Here is a 19907-nt window from a genome sequence, read left to right as displayed (position 1 = left end):
GGATAGCCATTTGCAAAAAAATGAAACAGGACCCATACCTCACACCATGCACAAAAACTAACTCCAAGTGGATCAAAGACCTAAACATAAAGACTAAAACAATAAAGATCATGGAAGAAAAAATTGGGACAATCCTAGGAGCCCTAATACAAGGTATAAACAGAATACAAAACATTACCAAAAATGATGAAGAGAAACCCGATAACTGGGAGCTCCTAAAAATCAAACACCTATGCTCATCTAAAGACTTCTCCAAAAGAGTAAAAAGACCACCTACAGATTGGGAAAGAATTTTCAGCTATGACATCTCCGACCAGCACCTGATCTCTAAAATCTACATGATTCTGTCAAAACTCAACCACAAAAAGACAAACAACCCAATCAAGAAGTGGGCAAAGGATATGAACACACATTTCACTAAAGAAGATATTCAGGCAGCCAACAGATACATGAGAAAATGCTCTCGATCATTAGCCATTAGAGAAATGCAAATTAAAACTATGATGAGATTTCATCTCACACCAGCAAGGCTGGCATTAATCCAAAAAACACAAAATAATAAATGTTGGAGAGGCTGCAGAGAGATTGGAACTCTCATACACTGCTGGTGGGAATGTAAAATGGTACAACCACTTTGGAAATCTATCTGGCGTTATCTTAAACAGTTAGAAATAGAACTACCATACAACCCAGAAATCCCACTCCTCGGAATATACCCTAGAGATACAAGAGCCTTCATACAAACAGATATATGCACACCCATGTTTATTGCAGCTCTGTTTACAATAGCAAAAAGTTGGAAGCAACCAAGGTGTCCATCAACAGATGAATGGGTAAATAAATTGTGGTATATTCACACAATGGAATACTATGCATCGATAAAGAACAGTGACGAATCTCTGAAACATTTCATAACATGGAGGAACCTGGAAGGCATTATGCTGAGCAAAATTAGTCAGAGGGAAAAGGACAAATATTGTATAAGACCACTATTATAAAATCTTGAGAAATAGTAAACCTGAGAAGAACACATACTTTTGTGGTTACGAGGGGGGGAGGGAGGGAGGGTGGGAGAGGGTTTTTTATTGATTAATCAGTAGATAAGAACTGCTTTAGGTGAAGGGAAAGACAACACTCAATACATGGAAGGTCAGCTCAATTGGACTGGACCAAAAGCAAAGAAGTTTCCGGGATAAAATGAATGCTTCAAAGGTCAGCGGAGCAAGCGCGAGGGTCTAGGGAACGTGGTTTGCAGGGACTTCTAAGTCAATTGGCAAAATAATTCTATTATGAAATCATTCTGCATCCCACTTTGAAGTGTGGCGTCTGGGGTCTTAAATGCTAACAAGCGGCCATCTAAGATGCGTCAATTGGTCTCAACCCACCTGGAGCAAAGGAAAATGAAGAACACCAAGGACACACGACAACTAAGAGCCCAAGAGACAGAAAGGGCCACATGAACCAGAGACCTACATCATCCTGAGACCAGAAGAACTAGTTGGTGCCTGGCCACAATCGATGTCTGCCCTGTCAGGGAGCACAACAGAGAACCCCTGAGGGAGCAGGAAATCAGTGGGATACAGACCCCAAATTCTCATAAAAAGACCAAACTTAATGGTCTGACTGAGACTAGAGGAATCCCGGCGGCCACGCTCCCCAGACCTTCTGTTGGCACAGGACAGGAACCATCCCCGAAGACAACTCATCAGACATGAAAGGGACTGGTCAGCGGGTGGGAGAGAGACCCTCATGAAGAGTGAGCTAATTATATCAGGTGGACACTTGAGATTGTGTTGGCAACTCTTGTCTGGAGGGGGGATGGGAGGATAGAGAGAGAGGGAAGCCGGCAAAATTGTCAAGAAAGGAGAGACTGAAAGCGCTGACTCAAGAGGGGGAGAGCAAGTGGGAGTAGGGAGTGAGATGTATGTAAACTTATATGTGACAGACTGATTGGATTTGTAAACGTTCACTTGAAGCTTAATAAAAGTTATAAAAAAAAAAAAAAAAAAAAAGAAGAAGATGGAAGGAATACACAGAGTCATTATACCAAAAAGAATTAGTCGATGTTCAACCATTTCAAGAGGTAGCATATGATCAGGAACCGATGGTACTGAAGGAAGAAGTCCAAGCTGCTCTGAAGGCATTGGTGAAAAACAAGGCTCCAGGAATTGATGGAATATCAATTGAGATGTTTCAACAAACGGATGCAGCGCTGGAGTTGCTCACGCATCTATGCCAAGAAATATGGAAGACAGCTTCCTGGCCAGCTGACTGGAAGAGGTCCATATTTATGTCTATTCCCAAGAAAGCTGATCAAACCGAATGTGGAAATTAGAGAACAATATCACAGGCAAGCAAAATTTTGCTGAAGATCATTCAAACTGGCTGTAGCAGAATATTGACAGGGAACTGCCAGAAATTCAGGCTGGTTTCAGAAGAGGACATGGAACCAGGGATATCATTGCTGATGTCAGATGGATCCTGGCTGAAAGCAGAGAATACCAGAAGGATGTTTACCTGTGTTTTATAGACTATGCAAAGGCATTCCACTGTGTGGATCGTAACAAACTATGGATAACACTGCGAAGAATGGGAATTCCAGAACACTTAATTGTGCTTAGGAGGAACCTTTCCACAGATCAAGAGGCAGTTGTTCAGACAGAACAAGGGGATACTGCATGGTTTAAAGTCAAGAAAGGTGTGTGCCAGGGTTGTATTCTTTCATCATACCTATTCAATCTGTATGCTGAGCAAATAATCCAAGAAGCTGGACTACATGAAGAAGAACGGGGCATCAGGATTGGAGGAAGACTCATTAACAACCTACGTTATGCAGATGACACAACCTTGCTTGCTGAAAGTGAAGAGGGCTTGAAGCACTTACCAAGGAAGATCAAAGACCACAGCCTTCAGTATGGGTTGCACCTCAACATAAAGAAAACAAAAATCCTCACAACTGGACCACTGAGCAACATCATGATAAACGGAGAAAAGACTGAAGTTGTCAAGGATTTCATTTTACTTGGATCCACAATCAACAGCCATGGAAGCAGTAGTCAAGAAATCAAAAGATGCATTGCACTGGGCAAATCTGCTGCAAAGGACCTCTTTAAAGTGTTGAAGAGCAAAGATGTCACCCTGAAGACTAAGGTGCACCTGACCCAAGCCATGGTATTTTCAATCGCATCATATGCATGTGAAAGCTGGACAATGAATAAGGAAGACCAAAGAAGAATTGATGCCTTTGAATTGTGGCGTTGGCGAAGAATATTGAATATACCATGGACTGCCAAAAGAATGAACAAATCTGTCTTGGAAGTAGTGCGGCCAGAATGCTCCTTAGAGGCAAGGATGGCGAGACTGCGTCTTACTTACTTTGGACATGTTGTCCGGAGGGATCAGTCCCTGGAGAAGGACATCATGCTTGGTAGAGTACAGGGTCAGCGGAAAAGAGGAAGACCCTCAATGAGGTGGATTGACACAGTGGCTGCAACAATGAGCTCAAGCATAACAACAATTGTAAGGATGGCGCAGGACCGGGCAGTCTTTCATTCTGTTGTGCATAGGGTCGCTATGAGTCGGAACCGACTGGACAGCACCGAACAACAACAACAGTGGTGCTGTGGTGGCCAGGGTGGGAGTAGCCATCCCGTCTTCATAGTACTTAGACCTGGGTCCTCCAAGAGTCTGGGTTTTATTGTGCGGGCAAAGGGGAATCCTTCCGTGGGGTTTTAAACAGCGAAGAGACTTGATCTGTTGTTGTGGGAGAATCATTTACCAGGGGTGCAGAGGGTGGACTGAAGAGAAGAAAGGATGATTACAGCTAAGAAGTAAGAGTGCTGCTGGGATAGATAAGGGGGTGAGTCCAGCAACGGGGCAGAGGCGGCAGGTTACAATAGCGAGTGTCTGAGCTTTGCCCTGGATTCCACCTTTGGGTGAAAGTCTGTTTCTAATCCCACTTACTAAATAAACTGCCTGTACGCCTGATGTAAAATCGTCCGTGTGAAAAGACAGTATGCCCATGAATTAACGTATTCAGCATGATAAATCCAAAGCATTTCCTGTGACCCTTTCCAAGAACCACCAAAGCAAAAGCAAGAGCCACCAAGTGTGGGCACCTTGGGGTCTAGAAAGATGGGCGTGACTCCTCCTGCCTGGCCTGGGGCCACAGTCCTTGGCTTCCCAGGCCAGCCCTGCCCAAAGGTTTCTCCTCACAGCCCGCACCAGCCCCACCTCCCTTAGAGACAATGCTTGTCCCTGCTTTGAGCCAGCCCTTATCACCAAGAAGAGCAGACAATTACTGCAATTTGCGGTTTGGTTACTGTTGTTGTTAGCTGCCCCTGCGTCGGCCCTAGACTCATGGTAATCCCATGCACAATGCAACTAAACACTGCCTAGTCCTGTGCCACCCCCATGATCATTGTGGATTGAACTGTTGTCATCCATAGGGTTTTCATTGATTGATTTCAGAAGTAGGTTGCCAGGCCTTTCTTCTAGCCTATCTTAGTCTGGAAGCTCAGATGAAACCCAGTCAGCATCACAGCAACACGCAAGCCCAACAGATGGGTGGTGGCTGCACGTGAGATGCATTTGCTGGAAATCAAACCCAGGTCTCCTGCATGGGAGTGGAGAATCCTACCACTGAACCTTTGTAGCAGTGAAAAGAGAAGCTCGAATGCACTTTTTGCTCTTTCTCTTTTTTTGTTTAAAAAAACAGTGGTCTAACTGAGACAAGTAATAATACCAAAGGATTTCATACACTCAGGGAGTGTGGCCCCTCCTAGAGCTGCTGGATTCTAATCAGTTTCTGTAAATATTACAGCCTTGGAAGCCCTGTGGGGCAGTTCTACTCTGTCCTATAGGGTCGCTGAGTCACAATTGACTCAATGGCAATGAGTTTTCTGCATTTACAAGTCTTTCTGACAAAATTCCTCAGGGGATTGATTTTATTCTTAAAAATAAACTACATACCACATTCTCCTTCGTTTGCAGAAGATGAGCTAATCATCAGGTGTGCTCCTGCCAAGACATTCATTAAGGTCCCTGGTGCTTCGTGCCTCCATTGCTTCCTACTTCCTGGAACACCTTGTATCACCATAGCTTGGCCATCTGAAGAGGAAACCATGTTAGCAAATGAAAGGACAATTTTTCATTGGAACTTTTATAAAATCACAGGGTATTAGAACCTTGGAGGTAACCTAAGTCCACCCCTTCATTTGGAAACTGACTGATTGTCATGTAACTGATAGGTAGCAGAGTCAATTTTTGCTTTGTAACTGACTTCTGGCGTGTTAAAATTTCTATTCTATCTGCTAATTTTAATCAGATTTCTTATTGTCTCATTGACTTAGAATAAATTAAATTGTATTACTTTTGCAAACTCTTTCTTGGAAGTTTGATGACTTCAGCACTTTATAACAGTGTAAATATAAGTCAAGTCTATTCATACACTTATAGCTACTAATTTCGGTGATACACATAGATAACCACCGTGCAACCAGGGCCCCTTTACATATCTTAGTTCTTTGTAACACAGGCAGAAATTTTAGCTCTGTCCCCAGCCGCACGTTACCAAGAGGAACACAGGGAGTCAGTAATGACAAGCTTCACCACCCGTCCAGGTGATAATTATCAGGGGGTTCTCATGAAACCTCTTCCGAGGAAGGGCTGTGCCAGAAGCTCCAAATGTAAATGGAGGAACTTAGGTTGGAAATATCACATACGAAACACTCCTAACATCTAAATAGCACATTGGTTTACCCATGACTTTATGCATATCTGCATGTTGATATGCACTTTTGTTTTGCATTGTGAACTCTAAATCTTACAAGATAACCATTAAATTTACTCCAGTTACAGTGATGAAATAACCAACACTCCAAGCAGCTGCAAGGCAGTCACTGCGCCAGCACCAGAGGGTTAATCAAGCCTGCTGCCCTCCTGTCTACATCTTCTCCCAGCTGGCAGGAAGGTGGTGTTATGGGTTGGGTTGTGTCCCCCCAGAATATGGATTGAAATCCTAGCCCCTATACCTGTGAATGTGATCCTGTTTGGAAATAGGGTCTCTTCGTTATGTTAACTAGGCCATACCAGGGTAGGATAAGTCCTCCTAATCACTTCTGAGTTATAAAAGGAACAGAATAGACACTGAGACACATACACAGGCAAAGACAAACACCAGGTAAGGACCTTGAACAAGCTGAGGAAAAACAAAGAATCAAGGCATGCCCGGGGCTACAGACAAGGCAAGAACGGCCAAGACAGGGAAAGACATGGCCGAGACCTTGATTTGGGCTTTTAGCCTTCAGGACTGTGAGAAAATAAATGTCTGCTTTTTAAAGCCCCCCGACGGTGGTAGGTGTATTACAGCGGCACTAGGTAGCTGAGACAGGCAGGGTCCTGGATTTTTCCCCCTTATTCTCATAGCTAGGACAGTCTATTGCGGTAGTTTGCAGGCCAGCCTCTCTGGAGGCAGGGGAGAGACAAAACATCATCTTTGAAAGGTATTTGATTCAAAATCCATAGAGGTTGTACTGAAAAGTAAGAGCTATCATGTCAAAGTAGGCACTAGCACACTGCTGTCCCGGGGGGCCTGGATCTTCCCCGGCTGATGACTTACGCAAACCGATCATAGCTTCACCTGCCGACTCACTGGAGCAGGTGGGGGTGACATCGGCCGCCGCCATCACTCGCAGCAGGGTCTGCGGAGCCCCAGCACCCCAACGTCTCCTGTTTCCTGCAGAGGCAGCTTCCTGAGTGAACAGCTCTGAGTGTAATAGCTCATTAGTCAAAAGCACTAGTGAGACCAATGCGCCACAGTTCTTAGGAAACGGGGCGGGCGGGGGCAGCCCACCAGCTGGGCCTCGGCAAGGAAGCTCCCACCCTCATTCTAACACAGACTGAGCTGAGAAGGCTGAAAGTATAAGCAGGTTCCAAACAGTTTCACTGCCATCATTAACATTTACTGACCAGCCAGTACATCTAAATGTCAAAGAAATCATAGTGACACAAATGGAAACGTACCTGAAGCACCAAATGGGATCATTTACTTCAGTCTATTTTCATGGGAGTGCAATCTGTTTCTTATTTAAAAGGTCACTTCTATTGTTTTTTTTTTCTTTCTTTATTACTATATTTTCATCACAAGAAATTTGGAAATCAGATAATCAAAGAAAATAAAAATCACCCATAAACCTACCAAGCAGAGACTATTAAAATTCCCATTTTCCCCTTGCATATGGTTTTTTGCTTTGTTTTGAAATCAAATGGTACTGCATACTACCTAGCCTTTCAGAACTTGCTTTTTCAACTAGCAATATATCATCTTGAGATTGCTGAATATTCTTTTTATATAAGCATTTTAAAACCTGTGTATTTCATCCACATATTATAATTTATTTAACTAATTCCTTTCTGCTGGATTTTTAGGGTGCCAGTGATTTTTCACTATTATAAATAATACTATAATGGACTCATGTGTAGCTAAATTTTCATGGGCATTTATGATTATTTACTCCAGATAAATTACTGAAAATGACACTTTTAGCAGGAGAAAAGTGGGGTGTGGAACTCTAATCCATGTAAAAAGACGAGACTTAGCGTTCTTACTGAGACTAGAGGAACCTCAGAAGACATGGCCCCCGGACCCCCTGTTAACCCAGAACTAAAACCATTCCCAAAACCAACTCTTCAGACAAAGACTAGACTGAACTATAAAACACAAAATAATACTCGTGAAGAGTGTGCTTTTTAGTTCAAGTAGATAAAAAAAAAAAAATACATGAGACTAAATGGGCAGCTCCCGTCTGGAGGCAGGATGAGAAGGCAGAAAGGGACAGCAGCTGGTTGGATGGACTCGGGAAACCCAGGGTGGTTAAGTGGGAGTGTGCTGTCACATTACAGGAATTCCAAGTAGGGTCACATAACAATATCTGTATAAATTTTTGTATGAGAAATTAACTTCAGCTGTAAAGCACAATTAAAAAAATAATAAAAAAGAAAGTGACACCTTTAGAGGCTAGTAGCATTTGCTTTACCAAAGCTTTTTATTGTTAGTCAAATCTATTTCTGATTTCCAAAAAAAAAAACCAAACTCACTGCTGTTGAGTAGATTCCGACTCATAGTGACCCTACAGGACAGAGTAGAACTGCCTCATAGAGTTTCCAAGGAGCGCCTGGCGGATTTGAACTGCTGACCTCTTGGTTAGCAGCCATAGCACTAAACCACCATGCCAGCAGGGTTTCCATTTCTGATTTAGTCTGTGATTATTTTCCGTGTATTTTGAATACCTAGTTCTTCCCTATGCAAAAATTACTTTTACTTGTTTTATAGCCCAAATCCCATTGCCATCAAGTCAATTCTGACTCATAGCAACCCTACAGGACAGAGCAGAACTGCCTCCATAGGGTTTCTAAGGTTGAAATTTTTTGGAAACAGACAGCCATATCTTTCTCCTACGGAGTATCTGGTGAGTTGGAACCACGGAGCTTTCAGTTAGCAGCTAAGCGCTTTAACCATGGCACCACCAGTGCTTCTTCCTTGCTTTATAAGCTCATTTAAAAATAAACTCTTCAATTCTTTTGAAATTTGTTTTGTTGTACCATACCATGTTTTTGTTGTTAACTGTGGGCGAGTCCGCCCCGGACTTGTCGCGCCCCGTGTGTTACAGAGTAAAGCTGTTCCACAGTGTTTTCTTGGATGTAATCTTTTAGGGAAGCAGATCGCCAGGCCTCTTCTTGCTCACATCCACCGGGTGGGTTCCAGCTGCCAGCATTTCAGTTAGCAGCCGGTTGCAAACCGCTTGTGCCACCCAGGGTCCTTGTATATGCTATGTAGGGCCTAATTCCACATTTTTCTTGAAATCGTTAACCAACTGGCCCATCAGCATTTATGTGAATAATCCTTCCTTTCGCAGTGACTATGGTGTCACTTTCAGCATACACTGAATTATGATACATAGTAGGTCTGCTCCTAAACGCTCTCTCCCACTGCTCTGTCTGTTCTGGTGCTAGTCTCACATTGTTTTAATGACTATACATTTATATAATAACTTTGATATCTGGAAGGGTAAATGCCCCTTTTCTTTTTCAAACTTACTTGGCTACTTAAGAATCGCTCAGCCAAGATCCCCACCACATCCCCCCGCTCAAAAAAAAAATTCTATTGTGGTTTTGATTGAAATCCGTATGTTCCATTTACTTAAGTGGCTTTTAAATATTTTGGTAAAGTTTTATAGTTTTCTTCACATGTCCTGCATAATTTCTGTAAAGTTTATTCCTAAGTACTACACACACACACACACACACACAAAGTTGTTACTATAAATGAGATCTGAAGATCAATTGGGGAAAATATTTGCAATAAATATTAGAGGAAAATATTTCATTTAAATGAGTCTTATTAAAAAAAAACCAACAGAAAATGAACACATAACTCATAAGAAATATATAAACGGTCAATAATGTGAATAATAATTATAGAAATGCAAATTAAAGTGAGAGGCCATTTTTAGTTTCAAATTGATGAAGACATCTTGTTTTTGCCTATCTTAAAAAAGGCAGCTAAGAAATAAGGGAGCTGTGTTTTCTGAGGCCTTCAACCCACTCTCTGCTCTTCCCAGCCAAGCTTATGCAAAGAACAGCGTACACTCTCCACACCGAACACAAGCTCCAGGCTACACAGGGCTGGGCAGAGGCCCTATAAAGCCAGTTGCCATGGAGTTGCCTCCCACTCACGGTGACCCCATGTGTGCCAGAGCAGAACTGTGCTCCACAGGGTTTAGATGGCTGATTTCTCAGAAGTAGATCACCAGGTCTTTCTTCGGAGGCACCTCTGGGTAGACTTGAACCTCCAACCTTTTAGTCAGCAGCCAAATATGTGGTACTCAGAGCTCTAAACTAGTGATGGTACAAACGAAAAAGAGGAGGAAGACTCCAGAGACACTTTGGAGAAGAGACCACCCTGGGTAGGCAGCACGAACCGTCAGGATGGTGAGGGTGTTAACCAGGACGAAGGCCCACAGGATGGGAAGCAAGTTGGGAGGGAAGATTTAGTTGATTTTACAACATGCTAAGTTTGAGACGCTAGTGGGACTTGTCTATAGACTCCCCAGCAGATATTAAGAAAGATGGAAAGGTGTGGAGCTCCTGGGAGAAGCTGGTGCTGAGGGAGTTGGTGAAACTGCCCAAAGAGAAAGCGAAAAATAAGACAAGAGGGCTGAATCTCAGAGACTGCCTACACTGCAGGGGTGGGCGGAAGAGGAAGAGCTTGTTGTCAGAGAAGCTCAGCTCAGAGGGAACAGAGAAAGGTCAGGTGACTGTAGAATGTGGAAGCCAGGTGAGGAGCGAGCGCGGATGGATTGCTAGTAAAGCGGTCCCTTCTCATCTATAGGTTTCACAAGACACGTACCTGCTTCTGGGCAACAGAGTTGTTCAAATGCTTTGTCTGTATAATCTTCATGCTGTTTCATAAATTTATCTTCCTTAAACTTCATGCCATCCTCAAAGGTCAAAGTTTTATTTAGTATGTCCATTGTCTAAAGCAATTCCATGAAGTTTCATGAGGAAGAAAACATATTTTGAAAAAAATAATTTTTTTGTGTTCCCTTAGGAAGACACGTGGTAAATATCGAATATATATTAAACAAAGAAATCAGTAGAATTTTAAAACTGGAAATATGTTGGAACAAGTAAGAAACAGAAATGTTTTCATTTCTGTTCCTTGTCAATGGTGACAAGCATGGTCATGTGGCAATTGTATTTCATTGACTTCCTGCCTTCAAAATTATTCTACTTCCGCTACATTCTACAGAACTCTCAATGTTATCTCGTCCATGCCTTGCTCTGAGAATGCAGCTTGCCTAATGACGTCCCTAAAACTGTTGCTAAAACTCCATAGTCGATAGGAAAGTAATCGCTTCTGTTTCAGACATATCGAAGCATGGACTAGCAAAGGATGAACACCTTGGTGACTAAAACTTTCTCCATCCATTCTTTGATTCTAGCAGGTCAACCTTTGCGCCTCATATCACAGAAGCACTGTGGCTGTGCCACTCCTCAGGCTCAAACTTGGAAACAGGCCACAGATCTGCCTCCACAACTCTGGGGCACTTACAGGCCTAGTGGCTAGACAGAGGTGAGTGCTAACTATGATTACTCTAATAAAGTCTTATGCAGCAAAATACTTGTAAAAACGTGAGAGAAGCGATAAGATAAACACAAAAAAGTTAATAAAGGCCATGAAAGAAATTGAGTATCAGGTGTGATACATATAGACATAGATATATGCAAACACCTACACTATATATGGAAATCCTGGTGGTGCAGTGGTTAAGCACTAGGCTGCTAACCAAAAGGTCTGCAGTCAAACCCATGAGTCACTTCTTGGGAAAAAGATGTGGCAGTGTGTTTCTGTAAAGACTTACAGCCTTGGAAACTCTATGGGGCAATTCTAGTCTGTCTTACAGGGTTGCTAAGAGTCAGAATCAACTTAACAGCAACAGATTTAGAGAGAGAGAGTCTCATGCACTCTCTCTTTCTCTCTATAAATAAAAAAATATATTAAAAAAATATACATATATACACTCGTTGTTTTTACCTGCCATCAAGTTAATTCCAACTCATGGTGACACCCTGTGTGCAGAGTAGAACTGTTACGTAGAGTTTTCTAGGCTGTGACCTTTCAGAAGCAGATCACCAGTGTCTTAGGCTGGGTTCTCTAGAGAAGCAAACCAGTGATGCATATATATACATACATAGAGAGAGAGAGATTTATCTCAAGGAAATAGTCCACCCAGTTGTAGACACTGGCAAGTCCCAAGTCCATGGGTCAAGCATCAGGCTAGAGGCTTCTCCTGACTCAGATAGCTGCAGGGACTGATGAACCCAAGATCAGCAGGTCAGACAGCAGGCCACTGGCACACAGACTGTGGAGGTTGATGAATCCCAAGACAGGCAGGCAACACAGTAGGCACCTGGCTCAAGTCCCAAGAGCCAGAGGCCAGATGATGATGAGTTGGATGCAGGATCCAGAGCCAGCAAGTAAGCTTTGCCAGAATGTCCACATGTATATATATATTGGATGCAGGCCATACCCCCGGGGAAACTCTCCTTACAACTGATTGATTGATCACATCATATCATATCTTGGAGGATGACTACATCATTACATAACTGTCAAATTACATCATTATATCACTGCCAAACCACTGAGAATAATGAAACTGCCAAGTTGACACACAACCTTAACCATCACAGTCCAGCCCTTGTCAACTTCACACCTGTACTCATCTCCTTAAACCATATACAGGCTCTAAATTAAGATAAATACAGAGTCATACTTGCACAAATCATGATACAACTAACATGTATACAACTGAAAATGCTCTAGCCCCATTTACATCGTATATTTTATAAGTGAAAAAAAAACAAAAAAAATTGATGCACATATATGAGGAAGAAAAACTCTTGGAAATTACAATTCTTGCTTCTACAACTGGTCACGTGGTTGTAACTGGTATTTAGAACTACCTTCTTCCACCACCCATTCCCTTTGCCCTTGGCAAGCACCTCAGCTGATCGTGGTTCTTTGCCTGGTGGGGTGAACCAAAGTTTCATTCCTGAAGGGTCTGGGCCATTAGTAGTCATGTCAGACATGGGTTGCAGTAGTTTTCCATTGACTTTAATTACAGGGCATGGTAGTACTAAGAAGCACCCTAAGGGATCTCCTGTATTCCAGACATACCCTTCTTTACCTCCATTATGCAACATCAATATGATTTTCCCTTAGTAGTCAGAGTCTATCCCAACAGACAATATGGCAACTCCCTTCTTTGCCTGTTGATCCAGAGGCCTAAAGAGCCCAGGCGGCATTCTTAACTTCTCCTTTTGGAACTAGGACCTCTAGACCCATACAGCATATGGTCATGGGGACAGGAAGTAACAATTTTGCAAGTGGGTCACTAGGGGTAATAATGACTGGTGCCACTTCCATCTCCACCCCTTGACTCCTGGATTCATGAATCCTGGCTAAAGGAGAAACAGCACCACATATAGGACGCTGGTTTACAGCACATACAGCCTCCTGGAGAACACTGCCCCCACCCTGTAAAGTGTTGCTACCTAGCTGGTGCCATAATTGTGTCTTTAGAAGGCCATTCCATTGTTCTATCAGGCCAACTACTTCAGGATAATGGGGAACACGGTAAGACCAGTGAATTCCCCAAGTATGGGCCCACTGAGTTCCTTGACCCAAGGCAATGCTGTGTGGGACCATGACGGTGGATAAAGCACTCTGTGAGTCCACAGATGGCAGTTTTGGCAGAGGCATTATGTGCAGGGAAGGCAAGTACACATCCAGAGTAAGTGTCCATTCTAGCAAGAATGAAAAGCTGCCCTTTCCATGATGGAAGCAGTCCCATGTAATCGACATTGCTGGAGGGATGGTGCCATATCAGAGACTCAGTATTGGTCTCTGTTGCTGCCAGATTAGGCACTCAGCAGTGGCTGTAGTCAGGTCAGTCTTGGTGAGTGAAAGTCCATGTTGCTGAGCCCATGCATAACCTCCATCCCTGCCACCATGGTCACTTTGTTCATGAGCCCATTGGGCAACGATGGGAATAGCTGGGGAAAGATGATGACTGGTTTCCATAGAACACGTCATCCTATCCACTTGATTGTTAAAATCCTCCTCTGCTGAGGTCACCTTTTGGTGAGCAGTCACATAAGACACAAATATCTTCACTTCTTCGGCCCATTCAGAGAGGTCTATCCACATACCTATTCCCCACACCTCCCTGTCACCGATTTTCCAGTCATGTTCCTTCCAAGTCCCTGACCATCCAGCCCATGAATCGGTACACAATGACACACATCTGGCCATTTTTCCTTCCAAACAAAGTGAACAACCAGGTGCACTGCTCGAAGTTCTGCCCATTGGGAGGCTATCCCTTCACCACTGTCCTTCAGGGAGGTCCCATAAAGGGGCTGTAGTGCTGCCACTGTCCACTTTTGAGTGGTACCTGCATATCTTGCAGAACCATCTGTAAACCAGGCATGAGTTTTCTCTTCCTCAGTCGACTGATCATAAGGAATTCCCCATGAGGCAATAGGTGCAGACTTTAGAGGGCAGGTAATGTGACAGGAAACCCTGTGGCGTAGTCGTTAAGAGCTATGGCTGGTAAATAAGGTGTTCCCTGGAAACTCTATGGAGTAGTTCTACTCCATCCTACAGAGTCACTATGAGTTGGAATTGAGTCAACGGCAATGGGTTTGGTTTTTTTTTTGGAATGTGACAGGAGCAGAGACCACGGGCGTTTGGGCCACTTCCTCATGCAACTTACTTGTGCCTTCAGGTCCTGCTTGAGGCCGAATTTGTACGGAACACTTTCATTTACTGATGGAGTGCTGCTTTGCGTGCTCAACTTTATGACTCTGTGGGTCAGACAATGACCAATTTATGATGGCCGGCTAAGGCCACATGGTGACTTGTGGTTAAGTTATCCCATGGTTAAGTACTCAGTCTCTACTAAGGCCCAGTAACAAGCTAAATGCTATTTCTCAAAAGGAGAGTAGTTATCTGCAGAAGATGGCAGGGTTTTACCCCAAATTCCTAAGGGTCTGTGCTATGATTCAGCAATAGGGGCCAGCCAAAGACTCCAAACTGCATCTCTAACTGCCACTGACTATTCAAGCACCAATGATTCTGTCAGGTCATATGGCCCAAGTAGAAAAGCAGCTTGCAAAACAGCCTGAGCCTGTTGTAGAACCTTCTCTTTTACTGGATCCCACTGAAAACTAGCAGCTTTTTCAGTCACTTGATAAGTAGGCAGGAGTAGCACACCCAAATGTGTTGCCTCCAAAATTCTACGAGGAATTGTGCCTCCTTTTTCATTGTAGGAGGGGCCAGATGTAACAACTTATCCTTCATTTGAGAAGGAATATCTTGACATGACCCACACCACTGGGCTCCTAGAAATTTCACTGAGGTGGAAGACACTTGGATTTTTTTATGGGATTAATTTTCCACCCTCTAGCACACAAATTTTTTTTTTTTTAGCACACAAGTGTTTTACCAGTAAGTCCAGAGTCACTGACACATCTTCCTTACTAGGTCCAATCAGCATAATGTCATCAATGTAATGGACCAGTGTGACATCTTGGGAAAGAAGGTGATCAAGGTCCCTGAGGACTAAATTATGACATAGGGCTGGAGAGTTGATAAGCCTGAGTAGGACAGTGAAGGTGTATTGCTGGCCTTACTGACTGATGGCAGAGTGCTTGCGGTGTTCCTTCCAAACCAGAATAAAGAAAAAGGCATTGGCTAGATCAATAGCTAACTACCAGGTACCAGGAGATGTATTAATTTCCTCACTCAATGAAATCACATCTATAACAGCAACTGCAATTGGAGTAAACACCTTATTAAGTTTACAATAATCCACTGTCATTCTTCAGATCCATCTGCTTTTTGCACAGGCCAGATAGGTAAGTTGAAGGGGGATGTGGTGGGAATCACCACTTCTGCATCCTTCAAGTCCATCATGGTGGCAGTAATCTCTGCAATCCCTCCAGGAATATCATATTGCTTTTGGTTTACTATTTTTCTAGGCAGACGCAGTTCTAATGGCTTCCATTTGGCTTTTCCTACCATAATAGCCCTTACTCCACTTGTCAGGTATCCAGTGAGGGGGTTCTGCCAGTTGCTGAGTATGTCTATTCCAATTATGCATTCTGGAACTGGGGAAATCATTACAGGATGGGTTCGGGCACCCACTGGACTCACTGTGAGACAAACAGGAGCTAAGACTTCATTAATAACTTGACCTTCGTATACCCCCACTCTGATTGGTGGGCCACTGTGACATTTCGGGTCTCTTGTAATTAGTGTCAGTTCAGAGCCAGTATTCAGTAATCTCCGAAAAGTCTGATTATTTCCCTCGCCCCAGTGAACAGTCACTCTCATAGAAGGCTGTAGATCCCTTCGGAGAAGAAGGGGAGAAAGATTAACAGTATAAATTGTTGGCAGTGCAGTAAGGTCTTTCTTCAAGGGGACCCAGCCTGCCCTCCATTCGAGGAGTTGTGGATTTGTAAACTGGCTCAAGTCTAGGAATTGATTGAGGGGCCATGACTCTCTTCTAGTGCTTTGAGTTAGACCGCCATTCACTTCACCTAGAATTCTTCCACTTGTACAGATAAAGTAAATATTTAGTAGCCTTCCCATCTATTTCACTCCTAGGGACACTACGACTAAGTAGCCAATGCCATAAGTCCATACAAGTCAGACTTTTCTGATTACTGCTTTAACTTCACTGTCCATTATGGTAACCACACCTACCTCATCTTTGTTGATTTAGTGCGCCACTTAGCCTCTACCACCACAGGGTCCAGTCAGCCCCATTGTAGTTAGGTGTCTTAATTCAGTTAGGGAGGTTCCCACCATCAAATCTGACATACAAAGAATAGCAATCACAGCAGTCTTCAAGGATGCTAGGGCTTCCTTCGCAAATTTGTTCCTCACCATTGTGGTAAAAGGTGTGTCCTGGGCACTCCATGGGTGGGTCTGTGGGTCTAACCTGATAAATTCACTCCAACATGCCAATTTTCGTAAGCCTTTGGATATCTTCTACAGTATATCAAGGCAGGTCTGGTACTTCAACTTGTTTTCGTGTAGGCCACTGCTTTTCCCATGCTTCAGCAACCCAATCAAATAAACTATTAGATCCTTTTCTAATCTCATGAGCTCAAACATTGAATGAAGAATCTGTGCTTAGTGGGCCCATATCAGACTGATCCAACTTTATATTCCTTGCACCATTATCCTACACTCTTAATAGCCATTCCCAGACATATTCTCCTGGTTTCTGTTTGTACATATTAGAAAAGTCAAGTAGTTTTTTTGGAGTGTAGTGTACTTGTACCTGGGTCACACTTTGTACTTCACCTTTTGGGCTCCCTGAGACTTAGTTACACATCTAGAAGCAAAAATGGGTGATGGGGGTGGGTCTCAGGAACATTCAGCAATGTCTCGTAAGGCATATGCCCCAGCCAATGACTGAGATGCCATCCCAGGTGATATCTGAGACAAAGGCTCTTCAGACACAGCTGAGTTAATCTAATCAGATGGGGGTGGAGGGGCTAGTGGTTTTATTGGGGAGGGTGGCTTAGCAGACAAAGGTGGCGTAATCTTTTCAGATGGGAATGGGGGTCTGGTTCTGTAGGCAGGAGTGAGTCAACATAATTTAGGGACTCAATGTCCACAGCTTCCTGATTATTTGCCCATATGTCCTCATCCCAAGTTTCAGGATCCCATTTCTTCCCAGTTAATGCTCTCACTTTAACTTTCAACACCATTTCAAGGTGGGGAATTCAGTTGGCGTTGTAACTCAGCCAAGACTGCGGGTTTGTTTTTTGGCAATATCAGTTATGTTACTACAAGAAATAAGGCTTTTTGCAGGGCATAAATGGCAACTTTCAGGTCTTTTATGCTCTGCTTGTGCTTTGACTCTGAAGCCCTGAGCTCATCTTTCTTTCACCACTTTGTCTAGTGAAAGTAGGACCAACCAACCAGCTTCCTCATACTTCTAATTCTGACAAAATTGTAGAAAAATATCAAAAAATTGTCACCCAGAGCCTCGCTCCTCGCCAATATTTGAGTTATTAGCGGTGATATTTTGCATATTAATATTGCCACCTCACGCCATGGATTAGCAGCGCCCTCTTTACTACCGGAGGCAGAGTCTTCAGTGCTATTAAGACTAGTTGGACTTGAGAACCAATTTAGAAAATTCATCCTTACAATTTTGTTTCTCTAGAACCACTCTTGGTACCAAATGTCTTAGGCTGGGTTCTCTAGAGAAGCAAAACCAGTGAAGCATTTATATATATACACATATATATACATAGAGAGAGAGATTTATCTCAAGGAAATGGCTTACACAGTTGTAGAAGCTGGCAAGTCCCAAGTCCGTGGGTCAAGCAACAGGCTGGAAGCTTCTCCTGACTCACAGAGCTGCAAGGGCTGACAAACCCAAGATTGGCAGGTCAGACAGCAGGCCACTGGCTCAAGGGCTGCAAAGGCTAATGAATCCAAGATAGGCAGGTAAGACAGCAAGCTCCTGGCTCATATGCTATGGCGGCTGACAAATCCCAAGATAGCAGGTAAGATGGCAGGTTGCTAGCTCATAGGCTGAGGAGGCTGATGAATTCCAAGATCAGGAGGCGATACAGCAGGTAGCTGGCTCAAGTCTCAAGAACTGAAGGTCAGATGACGATGAGTCGGATGCAGGATCCAGAGTAAGCAAACTTTGCCAGAACATCCATACATATATTGGATGTAGGCCACACCCCCAAGGAAATTCTTCTTACAACTGATTGATGACATCAGATCACATCATGGAGGATGACTACATTGTTACATAACTGCCAAACTACATCACTATATAACTGCCAAGCCAATGAGAATTATGGTCTAGCCAAGTTAACACACAACCATAACCATCACAACCAGGTTTGTCTTCCAAGGCACCTCTGGCAGGTTCAACCTCCAACATTTCAGCTAGTAGTAGGGCACTCAATTGTTTACACCACCCATGAACTACCCGTATAAAAGGCAAATTTGGAGAAGGTAAAATGGAAATAGAAGTAAATTTATTTTGATATTTGCTAGTAGATCTGGGAAAAAATGAGATAAATGTGATGTTAAAATCAAATCATAAAATGAGGTTTTGATTTATTGTATTTGCACATTGCATTCACGCACTGTGAAAAGGACAGCTCAAACACATAACTGAAATTTACCCAGAGACCTGTACCAAGTTATTAGTAACTGATTAAGACAGAAAACAAATGGACATGGTTTCAGGGCTCTGCTCAGTTTTTTAGGTAAGTATACTAGATATTGACCATGTATCCTGTTAAGATATATACATATCTCAACATGATACAAAAGTTAATGTGATAAAATGTTAATATTATAAGGAAACAGCTCTTTTTTATAAAAGAAAAATAAATTAAAATGGAATAATTCGTCCAAGTAAATAATCTCAAAAAATGGGAGGATATAAAGTACCAGCTTTTTGCACAAATAATGCATGCCTTCCACATTTGTTTGTCAACCATTCCCTCCCCCAGTGTAAGCCATAGCATGCTTATGAAAATACCTCACCATGGGAGGGAGCAGTTGGCAAACAACTGTACAAGGCACACCTTATTTGTGTAAAAATATGATATTTTGGAAGACTAATTTGATTACCAGAGATCCTTCTAAGAACATTTAGGAAAATTCTCCCTATATCCTGTGGAACAATTTCATGAAATATGCTATTGAGACACTTATTTTCTTATACTCACTAATAGAAATACATACTCCATATGGCATACCTCTTCCTCTTGTAGGGTGTTTTCTTCAGGAATACATTTATCCAAATTAATTTCAAACTTTACCCCTCTCTAGAAGAAAGCAAGAACAAAAATCTTAGTTTAGCAATCCAATTACAATCCCTAAGTCAATTTTCTTTGACATTACAAATACTTAAAACCATTAATTTGATGTTGCAAAATAAGGCAATTCCATGAAATAGTAGGAAAAATGTCCTGTAGGTGGCCAAGATAAAAAGATGTAGACCCCTAACCAGTGTTTCTGTATGGAATCAAAAGTCACTGTTTATTACCTTAGCTTTATATTTCTGTTCTGGAATTTTACTTTCCTTTACATTCTGAAGACTAATATATCTCAAGTTTCTTTCAATATCCTGAAAGGTTACAGGAAATTAAAATTCTATTATTCAATGTTGATCAAACAATTACACTCTCTGGATGGAATCCGGTGACTGATTTCAGGGCAAAACATGCCTTTGTAAAAGAAGGTTAATGAGAACTCACTAAAAACTTGGGCACAATTTGAAGTATGT

The 19907-nt window shown here is 42.7% G+C and overlaps 1 protein-coding gene across 8 annotated transcripts in view; it reads right to left on the bottom strand.

The window, feature by feature from the left end:
* NEK5 (NIMA related kinase 5) overlaps positions 1–19907 on the bottom strand; it is a 167343-nt gene that overhangs the window by 51155 nt on the left and 96281 nt on the right. For 2 of the 8 annotated variants that reach the window (XM_049853307.1, XM_049853310.1), the window contains 4 exons: positions 19378–19446; positions 10409–10535; positions 6620–6736; positions 4972–5109 (listed from right to left, as the gene is read on the bottom strand). In XM_049853307.1, coding sequence (XP_049709264.1) covers positions 4972–5109; positions 6620–6736; positions 10409–10535; positions 19378–19446 — 451 coding nt within the window. Of the gene's footprint in view, positions 1–4971; positions 5110–6619; positions 6767–10408; positions 10536–19377; positions 19447–19907 lie in introns of those variants that run through there. The other 6 variants (XM_049853314.1, XM_049853308.1, XM_049853309.1 and 3 more) reach the window with 6 other exon arrangements.

This window comes from Elephas maximus, chromosome 14 (genome assembly GCF_024166365.1).
Source record: "Elephas maximus indicus isolate mEleMax1 chromosome 14, mEleMax1 primary haplotype, whole genome shotgun sequence".
NCBI lineage: Eukaryota > Metazoa > Chordata > Mammalia > Proboscidea > Elephantidae > Elephas > Elephas maximus.
Note: the sequence above shows the minus strand (reverse complement) of the source record. Positions and strands in the feature narration are given on the sequence as shown.